The following is a 12,996-nucleotide window of genomic DNA, read 5'->3' as shown; positions in this document are numbered from 1 at the left end:
TTGGGCAGTAAGCAAATTGGAGTGGGTCTAAGGTGTCAGGTAGGGTGGAGGTGATATGGTCCTTGAACATTCTCTCAAAGCATTTCATGATGATGGAAGTCAATGCTACGGGGCGGTAGTCGTTTAGCTCAGTTACCTTGGCTTTCTTGAGAACAGGGACAATGGTGGCCCTCTTGAAGCATGTGGGAACAGCAGACTGAGATAAGGATTGATTGAATATGTCCGTAAACACACCAGCCAGCTGGTCTGCGCATGCTCTGTGGACGCGGCTGGGGATGCTGTCTGAGCCTGCAGCCTTGCAAGGGTTAACATGTTATCCTCACATCGGCTGCAGTGAAGGAGAGTCAGCAGGTTTTGGTTGCAGGCCGTGTCAGTGGCACTGTATTGTCCTCAAAGCGGGCAAAAAAGTTATTTAGTCTGCCTGGGAGCAAGACATCCTGGTCCTTGATGGGGCTGGTTTTCTTTTTGTAATCCGTGATTGACTATAGACCCTGCCACATACATCTTGTGTCTGAGCCGTTGAATTGTGACTCTACTTTGTCTCTATACTGACGCTTAGCTTGTTTGATTGCCTTGCGGAGGGAATAGCTACACTGTTTGTATTCGGTCATGTTTCCGGTCACCTTTCCCTGGTTAAAAGCAGTGGTTCGCAATTTCAGTTTCACGCAAATGCTGCCATCAATCCATGGTTTCTGGTTTGGGAATGTTTTAATCGTTGCTATGGGAACGACATCATCAATGCACTTTCTAATGAACTCGCTCATCGAATCAGCGTATTCGTCAATGTTGTTGTTTGACGCAATGCGGAACATATCCCAGTCCACGTGTTTGAAGAGGACACTGAATCAAACAGCCTACCAGAGAATACAAAGTACTCATTGAAACAATTCAGCATTTCAGTTTTGTCATATTCATCAACAGAGTCCTTCAAAACACATGACGGTAATTCATTAACATTACTGTTACCAGACATAGACTTAATAGCTTTCCAAAACTTTCTAGGGTCTGTAACGATTGTCGTCGGGAGAAGGAGAAGAGGACCAAGGTGCAGTGTGGTAAGTATTCATAATAATTTTAATAAATACAAATACTTGAACAAAAAACAACAACACAACAAATGACCAGTTCTGCAAGGTGCAATACACACAAAACAGAAAACAACTACCCACAACCCATAGTGGGAAAACAGGCTGCATAAGTATGGTTCTCAATCAGAAATAACGATTGACAGCTGCCTCTGATTGGGAACCATACCAGGCCAAACACATAGAAATCTAACACACAGAACAAAACACTACTGCCCACCCCAACTCACGCTCTAACCAAACTAAAATAGAGACGTAAAAAAAAGGAACTAAATCAAATCAAATCAAATTTTATTTGTCACATACACATGGTTAGCAGATGTTAATGCGAGTGTAGAGAAATGCTTGTGCTTCTAGTTCCGACAATGCAGTGATAACCAACAAGTAATCTAACTAACAATTCCAAAACTACTGTCTTATACACAGTGTAAGGGGATAAGGAATATGTACATAAGGATATATGAATGAGTGATGGTACAGAGCAGCATACAGTAGATGGTATCGAGTACAGTATATACATATGAGATGAGTGTGTAGACAAAGTAAACAAAGTGGCATAGTTAAAGTGGCTAGTGATACATGTATTACATAAGGATGCAGTCGATGATGTAGAGTACAGTATATACATATGCATATGAGATGAATAATGTAGGGTAAGTAACATTATATAAGGTAGCATTGTTTAAAGTGGCTAGTGATATATTTACATCATTTCCCATCAATTCCCATTATTAAAATGGCTGGAGTTGGGTCAGTGTCAATGACAGTGTGTTGGCAGCAGCCACTCAATGTTAGTGGTGGCTGTTTAACAGCCTGATGGCCTTGAGATAAAAGCTGTTTTTCAGTCTCTCGGTCCCAGCTTTGATGCACCTGTACTGACCTCGCCTTCTGGATGATAGCGGGGTGAACAGGCAGTGGTTCGGGTGGTTGATGTCCTTGATGATCTTTATGGCCTTCCTGTAACATCGGGTGGTGTAGGTGTCCTGGAGGGCAGGTAGTTTGCCCCCGGTGATGCGTTGTGCAGTCCTCACTACCCTCTGGAGAGCCATTACGGTTGAGGGTGGAGCAGTTGCCGTACCAGGCGGTGATACAGCCCGCCAGGATGCTCTCGATTGTGCATCTGTAGAAGTTTGTGAGTGCTTTTGGTGACAAGCCAAATTTCTTCAGCCTCCTGAGGTTGAAGAGGCGCTGCTGCGCCTTCTTCACGACGCTGTCAGTGTGAGTGGACCAATTCAGTTTGTCTGTGATGTGTATGCCGAGGAACTTAAAACTAGCTACCCTCTCCACTACTGTTCCATCGATGTGGATAGGGGGGTGTTCCCTCTGCTGTTTCCTGAAGTCCACAATCATCTCCTTAGTTTTGTTGACGTTGAGTGTGAGGTTATTTTCCTGACACCACACTCCGAGGGCCCTCACCTCCTCCCTGTAGGCCGTCTCGTCGTTGTTGGTAATCAAGCCTACCACTGTTGTGTCGTCCGCAAACTTGATGATTGAGTTGGAGGCGTGCGTGGCCACGCAGTCGTGGGTGAACAGGGAGTACAGGAGAGGGCTCAGAACGCACCCTTGTGGGGCCCCCGTGTTGAGGATCAGCGGGGAGGAGATGTTGTTGCCTACCCTCACAACCTGGGGGCGGCCCGTCAGGAAGTCCAGTACCCAGTTGCACAGGGCGGGGTCGAGACCCAGGGTCTCGAGCTTGATGACGAGCTTGGAGGGTACTATGGTGTTGAATGCCGAGCTGTAGTCGATGAACAGCTTTCTCACATAGGTATTCCTCTTGTCCAGGTGGGTTAGGGCAGTGTGCAGTGTGGTTGAGATTGCATCGTCTGTGGACCTATTTGGGCGGTAAGCAAATTGGAGTGGGTCTAGAGTGTCAGGTAGGGTGGAGGTGATATGGTCCTTGACTAGTCTCTCAAAGCACTTCATGATGACGGAAGTCAGGACGTGACAGGGTCATTCAGGTTATCAGTGGTAACAGACATAAAATATTCAGATTTGGCCTTCCCGAGAAGAAAAGAACACTTGTTTCGTAACTGCCTAAAAATAAGCCAATCAGCATCAGAACATGATTTCCTTGCTTTAGTTCAGGCTAGATTACTGTCGTGAAAAATACAAAACAGCTCAAAAGAAAACCATGGATTAACCCGCCCCTCTGAACCTGTGGAATTGAGCATGTTTGTTTACTATTTGGAAAAAAAACATCCTGAAATAATTTCCAGGCAGTTTTCACGTCATAAACTCAATCCGCTCCAGTCAAAATAAAACAAATCATGAAAGAAAGCCTGCTCATTAAAACACTTCAAATTTCTCTTAGAATAAAACGTGGGTTTGTTTTAGGAACCTTAGTATTTCTAACAGCAACAACAGCACAATGGTCACTTAAATCATTACAAAAAACACCAACCGCAGAATAATTATGTGGAACATTTGTAAATCAATCAGGGTAGATTGATCTGGGCATTTAAGATTTGGGCGAGTGGGTGAGTTAATCAACTGGGTAGGATTCATAGAATTACAAAACATTTTTAAATCATCAGACACCAGCTTTAACCAACACCAGTTGAGATCACCAATCAAGATCATTTCACTGTAAAGAAGTTTAGACATATGGTGCGTCAAAGAAGAAAATGCAACATCGAGAACAAAGGGGGGGGGGTCTATAACAGCCAATCACAGTTATAGAGAGACCCTTTGAAACCTCAATATTCAAAGAAAGAAATTCCAACTGTTTACATATAGCTTCAGACTTTGCCACACTTACAGGGAATTTAGTTTTTACATATATAGCCACACCCCCACCTTTCTTAACCCGATTAGTGCGATAAACATTGTAAACCACAAAAACAGACTTGCTGAGCCAGGTTTCAGAAAACACAATTACATCAGCATCAGTTGATTTAGCCCAAATCCTAACCCCATCAATTTTTGACAACAGGTTGCGTACATTTAAATGAAAAATACCAAAACCAGATCTTGATTTAAAATCAGAGGGGGTTTGGAGACATTGCATATCAGGGCCAGGGTTAGGTTGCACGTTACCTGATATCAACAAAAGAAGAATAACTAGGCACTTGGGTTTAATAACCTTGCACGGCTTCTCTTTTTTAAGAGACCTACCGCAAGCGAATTCTACAAGTGAGTTTCCAGACAATACAAAACAGTCATTTAAAACCATGAGACCTTGGTAGTGACACAAATTCCTACTGTTCACATCATGCCACAAATACATCGGCACTTGGACGAGTGGACCGAGTGAAAAAGAGCGAGTTCCTGCAGACAAAATGTCTAATGGACGGGAGAGCACATTGTTAGATGTACTCACCCAGCAGCAATGTTCGTTTTCTCCAGAGTTCAGTAAAGTCAGTGCACAAAGCAATACCATGAAAATTGTCATTTTCTCTGACAAATGTAAAAAATAGAGACCAACGAAGGGGAGAGAAGGACAGCGTGTATGTATGAGTCTGAATGTGAGTATTTGCGCGTGTGAGTATATTGGGTGTTGAGGTCGTAAGTACAACTCTAAGCAATTCCGTTCTCAAATGTCTGTTTAATGTGAGAATGAAAAACACCTGTTAGACCATTACAATGCGGACTGTCATGCATTTTTACTATTACCAACAAGACAACGAAGTGATACGTGTCATGGAGACTTATAACGGATACTTTCCAAACACCAAAAGTTCCCACGCTGAGCGATACTGTTTACTACACTATTATGCATACAATCCAAGTCATACGTTTATTGTCATTCATACTCTTATTTTTAACCGAATATCTTTGCAAAGGTGTTCCCTGTGTCAATTCAGAGCTTGGAAATATTGGAATAATGTGCTTAAGAGGACTCTCAAGGCGCACACCAGGATAACACAACAACCACATCTTCAATTGACAATCATTGCTTTAAATGGATGTGGACGATAGATTTGTATAAATGTAGCAGTGTGTTGTCCCCCTAGATTATGTACCAATTTGCACACAAGGACCAATTCAAATAGGCCAGGTCGAGAGGGGACGTTAATAACTTGATAATAATACTAATAATTCAGTGTATTGTTTTATTTCATTACAGCTGCATAGCTAAAGTGTACAAACACCTTTTTCATATCAATATTGTACATACATGTGATTGTAAAAGTTTTGTATATTTTGGTTTGGCCCATCGCGGGTTATCTGTATTTCCGTACCCCCTTATTGTTCTCTTTTGCCTGACCTTCGGCTTGAAAGGTATGTTGTCCTTGGCGCCGAAATTGTTCAATATAAAACCGTGGTAATGTTACACAATGTACTGTTATGCTACCATAAGTTTGTTACAATGTGGATAATATAAAGATTTATGTTACCAAGGTTCCACAAAGCTCGCTAACTAGGGTATCTATTGTAACTTGTGAGTACTTGGGACAGTGTTTGAGTGAGTGTCCATGTGCTTGCGCAGGTGCCTGAGAGCTAGGACTGCGCCAAGGGTTAACATAATGTGTGTTGTCTCTTCGTGTGCAGGGCAAATAATACATTATTCAACTAGCAGACCTCCAGTTGTGGCAGCGTCCTAATTAAAAGTACACAACACAGAACGAACCACTTAACATAGGCATATATAAATCATGTACTTAACTTGTAAGGCAAGGTTGGATTAGTAGGTCTAAACCACATGCACCTGGATAATCGCGTCATGAATCGAGACGGGCTCCTACATCCTCATATACACATTATGACATAATAAAGAGTTTAATCGTTCACGAAATAAAGACATAGAAGCATACCCATTTATACAGGTTCTACACATTCCATTTCTCGATGGCAATAGAATGTAAACATTCTATTTTGCGCCAAACATCGCCTACAACTCAATTCTAAGTGCAGCATATTGGACGACTCCACAGTCATTGATCATTCGCGACTTTAAGTCGTTCCTGTTATCTCTAGAGCATCCCGTATATCTATAGCGCTGCATTTCTTCCCCATTTTACCATGGATAGGGTTTGGTGCATTCCAGAGTTCACTTATGGTCCCACAAAGGTAATCTTAGGAGAAATTAATTTCAGCATACTGTAAATGCCTGTGCATAAGAAAGCATAATTATTTTCATCATCTTCAAAGGAATTCTGTAGAAGCAGCCTTTATTTTCAGACTCTGCAGGCCTGCTGGGAGGAAACATATTACAATAAACAGGTAAGATTCATCCCACAAAAACATAAACAACAGAAAGAGAATTGTATTTCATGACAGTTTAGAGAAGGTGGTCATAAGAGTTCTTAATATCACTTGCAAATTGTGAGGCATGAGCAGTTGTGAAAAGTTGCGAGAGGCCCTTCTGAAAGCACATGATATGGTATTTTGTGGCACGGTCTCACACCTTACCTCATCTTGCAGAAGAAGCTCATGATCCACTATCTGCTGCTCCAGAGTCGAGGTCAGGTCCCACCCCATGTCACCACGGAGCACATGAGCAACTGGCTGGTGTCTCAGGGCAAAAAATCCCTTAGGGAGAGGTGAGTACCACGTCAGCACTCGACTTCACTGCCATTCCCTGCCACCAGCAGCACTCCAGGAGGTGCTGTGGGTCAAATAAACAACAGAAAAATCAGAAGCCAGGAAAGTTGAATTGCTCTGTGTTTTATTTGAAGGGTGTGGAAGGAAACCCTGGAGGAGGGAAACGACCTCGCTCGGGTGGTAAGAGAATGAGAGTTAGAGACACACTACAAGTTAGTGAGCTCTTTACCAGCCTTCAACAACGAGTTAGCACAGCAGAATAGATCTGTTGTGAAATTACACTAATGGGACTTCCTGTTTCATACTGCAGGCCCGGGAAGTAAACACTTGCCTAAAAATGATGGACATAGAGCACGAGGCTTTCTGCAAGCTCCGCCGCTCCATGCACCCCTCCTCGCCAGCTGACATGTAAGTTCCATGTACTGCCCTGCATATGACTTGATCCATTTATCTACAAATCAAATTTATTTATATAGCCCTTCGTACATCAGCTGATATCTCAAAGTGCTGTACAGAAACCCAGCCTAAAACCCCAAACAGCAAACAATGCAGGTGTAAAAGCACGGTGGCTAGGAAAAACTCCCTAGAAAGGCCAAAACCTAGGAAGAAACCTAGAGAGGAACCGGGCTATGTGGGGTGGCCAGTCCTCTTCTGGCTGTGCCGGTAGAGATTATAACAGAACATGACCAAGATGTTCAAATGTTCATAAATGACCAGCATGGTCAAATAATAATAAGGCAGAACAGTTGAAACTGGAGCAGCAGCACAGTCAGGTGGACTGGGGACAGCAAGGAGCCATCATGTCAGGTAGTCCTGGGGCACGGTCCTAGGGCTCAGGTCCTCCGAGAGAGAGAAAGAAAGAGAGAATTAGAGAGAGCATATGTGGGGTGGCCAGTCCTCTTCTGGCTGTGCCGGGTGGAGATTATAACAGAACGTGGCCAAGATGTTCAAATGTTCATAAATGACCAGCATGGTTGAATAATAGTAAGGCAGAACAGTTGAAACTGGAGCAGGAGCATGGCCAGGTGGACTGGGGACAGCAAGGAGTCCTCATGTCAGGTAGTCCTGGGACATGGTCCTAGGGCCCAGGCCAGTTGAAACTGGAGCAGCAGCATGGCCAGGTGGACTGGGGACAGCAAGGAGTCATCATGTCAGGTAGTCCTGGGGCATGGTTCTAGGGCTCAGGTCCTCCGAGAGAGAGAAAGAAAGAGAGAAGGAGAGAATTAGAGAACGCACACTTAGATTTACACAGGACACCGAATAGGACAGGAGAAGTACTCCAGATAAACAAACTGACCCTAGCCCCCCGACACATAAACTACTGCAGCATAAATACTGGAGGCTGAGACAGGAGGGGTCAGGAGACACTGTGGCCCCATCCGAGGACACCCCCGGACAGGGCCAAACAGGAAGGATATAACCCCACCCACTTTGCCAAAGCACAGCCCCCACACCACTAGAGGGAAATCTTCAACCACCAACTTACCATCCTGAGACAAGGCCGAGTATAGCCCACAAAGATCTCCGACACGGTACAACCCAAGGGGGGGGAACCCAGACAGGCCGACCACAACAGTGAATCAACCCCCCAGGTGACGCATCCCCCCAGGGACGGCACGAGAGAGCCCCAGCAAGCCAGTGACTCAGCCCCCGTAACAGGGTTAGAGGCAGAGAATCCCAGTGGAAAAAGGGGAACCGGCCAGGCAGAGACAGCAAGGGCGGTTCGTTGCTCCAGAGCCTTTCCGTTCACCTTCCCACTCCTGGGCCAGACTACACTCAATCATATGACCCACTGAAGAGACGAGTCTTCAGTAAAGACTTAAAGGTTGAGACCGAGTTTGCGTCTCTGACATGGGTAGGCAGACCGTTCCATAAAAATGGAGCTCTATAGGAGAAAGCCCTGCCTCCAGCTGTTTGCTTAGAAATTCTAGGGACAATTAGGAGGCCTGCGTCTTGTGACCGTAGCGTACGTATAGGTATGTACGGCAGGACCAAATCAGAGAGGTAGGTAGGAGCAAGCCCATGTAATGCTTTGTAGGTTAGCAGTAAAACCTTGAAATCAGCCCTTGCTTTGCAGAAACAGACCAAGACAGTTCTCTGTGAGCACATTGCACATCGTTTAGCTTTGTCTTCTCCTTTTTGTTGATTTCAGCGATCCTAAGGTCCACAGCATCGTGGAAAGAGCTGTGAGAAGCATTCTGGGCGAGCAGTCTAATGATCCCTGTAGCAACCTGTTCAGCCCATCTCAGGTGGTGGTGGAGGTGGTGCCCAGGCTCCTCCTGGCCCTGTGGCTGCAGCCAGAGGAAGGACATTCAGAGCACCCAATCCTAATAAGCGGGATGGCCGTGGGCATGGTGGCGGCTGTAGTGGAGAAGCTCTCCTGCATGTTAAAGGACCCTTCCCCTCACATCCCTTTCTCCCGGGCTGCTGCTTTTGACTCTGTGCGGTCGATCCTCGGGAGAATTAGTCAGTCCTTCTCCACCGATGACCTGCAGAGCCCTCTTTATATGAGCTCTGTCTGTGCCTTTGTGGCGGACGAGGTGCAGAGCTGCTTCCAGCCCCCTGCAGCCACCCTACCAGTCCCCCCTGTCCTCGCGGTGGCTGTTTCCACCACACTACCAGCTGACATCCAAGCAGGTGAGTAGCAATGATAGAGAGCACTCTGACAGACGCCTGTTCTGATGACATCTTGGTTCCTTGTAGTAGTAGAGCTCATCAGGATTGTTGTTGTCACCCATAACACAGACCCTGCTTCTTCTCACCTAGAGGTTGTGAACATCACCCCAAAGGCAAAGGCAGACACGGCTTGTTCCCACCTGGAGGTTGTGGACATCACCCGTAAGACAGAGGCAGATCTGGCTTCTTCGCACGTGGAGGTTGTGGACATCACCCGTAAGACAGAGGCAGATCTGGCTCCTTCCCACCTGGAGGTTGTGGACATCACCCGTAAGACAGAGGCAGATCCGGCTTCTTCCCACCTGGAGGTTGTGGACATCACCCGTAAGACAGAGGCAGATCCGGCTTCTTCCCACCTGGAGGTTGTGGACATCACCCGTAAGACAGAGGCAGAGCCCATCTCTTCCCTCTTGGAGGTTGTGGACGTCACACCTGAAGAAAGGACTCTCACGATGGCCGTCTTCGCCACTCTGCCAGCTGACATCCAAGCAGGTGAGTAATACTTAGAGAGTACTCTGACAGGTGCCGTTTGTCATGACATCTTAGTAGAACCTTTCAACTGGCCAGTGTTTAGAAGCTACGGTTTGCATTTGTTTTCATTCTGTTCCTCCTTTTTCCCTTTCCAGAGGATGTTGCTGTGGTCATCCCGGATGTCACCCCACACGTCACCAAGGACGTGACACTGGATGTTTCATGCAGAGCTAGGAAAGGGGCAGTCCGGCGATTATTTTGCAGGCTTTGGAGGGCAGTGTGCTGCTGCGCCTGCCACAAGGAAGAGGAGGAACAATATTAATTATTCATCACACCTTCAGAAAAGGGATTGAACCATAGACCATTAAATTCTAAAATGATAATTAGACTCAATTCTGCTTTTTTTCTGCTTACTACTTCATTTCAGGATATTTCTATAAACTTTCACTTTTGCAAGTGTGGAGTAGGTTGTGTAAATAAGTGGGAAACATCCCAATTTTAATGCTTTTAATAATCTTCTTGTACATTTAAAAACAAATGTATTATTTGACAACAAAAAAACTGAAGGCGCTCAACCAACATTGAGTTGAGGTGCAGCCAAACATTTTAATCATCATAGAAAAGGAAAAAGCCCAACTCTTGCTCACTATAAAAAACTGCATTGTTTTATTCATGCAAGGTTAAAAGTTTAAAGTTTTGGCCTAGTCTATGACGATATGCAAGTTGTTTGCCCAGGAAAAGGGTGACCCAGAATCACCCTGGTTCTTGAGGGTTGAAGACAGTGAAAAATGATAATTAAGTAAATGGGACCTTTCAATTATTGAATACAATTCTTTAATGAACAAGAATTTTAAAACAATTGACTTGAGGATCAGAGCAGGCAGGCTGACTGGCTAGCCCTGAAGGCCCTCTGCCTCTACCTCTGTGTGGTTCATCTCAACCAGGAGGTTGTGTGGGTTGTCTTTCTCTCTGTGGGTGTGAATCACTATGACCTCTCCCTGTACCTGCCATTTGGCTGATCAGAAGCCTTCTGCTCTTTCTTGCTCACATGAACAGGAGGAATGGCCTCTGGGGTAACCTCCTCTATCTAATGCCTCTTCCACCTCTGTCTGGCTGTGTTCGACTGAGGTCACTCGTTCTCTCTCCCTGGGTGTTGGATAGTTCCTCCTTCTCTGTGTCTTTGTGAGTTGAGGGAGTTATCCTGTTCCGGCTCCCCCTAAGGGTGTGCACCATAATCTCTTTCGGTGTGTTGAGGGGTTCAGTGGTTTTGGAGGGAGTCTGAAGTTCGATCTCTAACGATGAGTGTGGCATCTGTCCCATGGTGGTGTCCCCATCCCTCCTAAGGAGGAGCCACTGAGACATGTGATGAGGCCAAGAAAGATCACTCTGCAAGGACGGGATAGGACACATCACAACACTGCTGCTCATTCATATTCAAACACCTCAGATTATGGACACACACACACACAATGAATTTACCTGTACATATCAGAATCATACATTTGACAGCCACCTCTTCCCCCACATGTATTGATCCCCCACCTCAAACATGTTGAGTCAATTCCAGATGCTGGAATGCAGGTGCAGTCCATATCCTGTGTTTGTGTTGATGCTTTTTAAATTTGATTGAACTTTTATTTAAACGGAGTCACACTGAGATTAAACATCTATTTTACCACAGTGCCCTGTAAAAGTAGAAGTCATGTTAAACAACTACCATAGAGAACCTTCCCTCCATAGGAATTGCAAACCATATTTTTTCCATACATCAAAATAATACTTTATTGTCAATCAGCAGTTACTTACCTAGATAAGGCCTCAACAAGGCCCCAGTTAATGGTTGAAAATAACTTATTTCAGTGCCAATGAGTTACACTGAGTGTATAAAACATTAAGAACACCTGCTCTTTCCATGACATATGCTGACCAGGTGAATCCAGGTTAACGCTATAATCCCTTATGGATGTCACTAGTTAAATCCACTTAAATCAGCATAGATAAAGTGGAGTAGACAGGTTAAAAAATATATTGTAATGCTTGAGAAAATTGAAAAATGGATTTGTGTGCCATTCAGAGGGTGAATGGGCAAGACAAAATATTTGCGTGCCTTTCAACAGGGTATGGTAGTAGGTGCCAGGGGTACCAGTTTGTGTCAAGAACTGCAACGCTGCTGTTTTTGTTTTACGCACAACAGTTTCCCGTGTGTATCAAGAATGGTCCACCACTCAAAAGACATACAGCCAACTTGACACAACTGTGGGAAGCATTGGAGTCAACATGGGCCATCATCACTGTGAATGTTTTCTACACTCAGTACATTAATTACATTTACATTTAAGTCATTTAGCAGACGCTCTTATCCAGAGCGACTTACAAATTGGTGCATTCACCTTATGACATCCAGTGGAACAACCACTTTACAATAGTGCATCTAAATATTTTAAGGGGGGTGAGAAGGATTACTTTATCCTATCCTAGGTATTCCTTAAAGAGGTGGGGTTTCAGGTGTCTCCGGAAGGTGGTGATTGACTCCGCTGTCCTGGCGTCGTGAGGGAGTTTGTTCCACCATTGGGGAGCCAGAGCAGCGAACAGTTTTGACTGAGCTGAGCGGGAACTGTACTTCCTCAGTGGTAGGGAGGCGAGCAGGCCAGAGGTGGATGAACGCAGTGCCCTTATTTGGGTGTAGGGCCTGATCAGAGCCTGGAGGTACTGAGGTGCCGTTCCCCTCACAGCTCCGTAGGCAAGCACCATGGTCTTGTAGCGGATGCGAGCTTCAACTGGAAGCCAGTGGAGAGAGCGGAGGAGCGGGGTGACGTGAGAGAACTTGGGAAGGTTGAACACTAGACGGGCTGCGGCGTTCTGGATGAGTTGTAGGGGTTTAATGGCACAGGCAGGGAGCCCAGCCAACAGCGAGTTGCAGTAATCCAGACGGGAGATGACAAGTGCCTGGATTAGGACCTGCGCCGCTTCCTGTGTGAGGCAGGGTCGTACTCTGCGGATGTTGTAGAGCATGAACCTACAGGAACGGGCCACCGCCTTGATATTAGTTGAGAACGACAGTTTGTTGTCCAGGATCACGCCAAGGTTCTTAGCGCTCTGGGAGGAGGACACAATGGAGTTGTCAACCGTGATGGCGAGATCATGGAACGGGCAGTCCTTCCCCGGGAGGAAGAGCAGCTCCGTCTTGCCGAAGTTCAGCTTGAGGTGGTGATCCGTCATCCACACTGATATGTCTGCCAGACATGCAGAGATGCGATTCGCCACCTGGTCATCAGAAGGG

General features: G+C 45.5%; 1 protein-coding gene across 1 annotated transcript; it reads left to right on the top strand.

The window, feature by feature from the left end:
• The first annotated feature begins 924 nt into the window (after nucleotides 1–924).
• Nucleotides 925–10,072, top strand: LOC123994976. The gene is made up of 8 exons (XM_046298149.1): nucleotides 925–1,055; nucleotides 6,177–6,248; nucleotides 6,450–6,568; nucleotides 6,704–6,749; nucleotides 6,880–6,977; nucleotides 8,722–9,206; nucleotides 9,336–9,737; nucleotides 9,872–10,072. The coding sequence occupies exons 3-8, from the start codon at nucleotides 6,459–6,461 to the stop codon at nucleotides 10,036–10,038; spliced, it is 1,308 nt and encodes a 435-aa protein (XP_046154105.1). The 5' UTR covers nucleotides 925–1,055; nucleotides 6,177–6,248; nucleotides 6,450–6,458; the 3' UTR covers nucleotides 10,039–10,072.
• The last annotated feature ends 2,924 nt before the right edge of the window (nucleotides 10,073–12,996 follow it).

This window comes from Oncorhynchus gorbuscha, linkage group LG14 (genome assembly GCF_021184085.1).
Source record: "Oncorhynchus gorbuscha isolate QuinsamMale2020 ecotype Even-year linkage group LG14, OgorEven_v1.0, whole genome shotgun sequence".
Lineage (NCBI taxonomy): Eukaryota > Metazoa > Chordata > Actinopteri > Salmoniformes > Salmonidae > Oncorhynchus > Oncorhynchus gorbuscha.
Note: the sequence above shows the minus strand (reverse complement) of the source record. Positions and strands in the feature narration are given on the sequence as shown.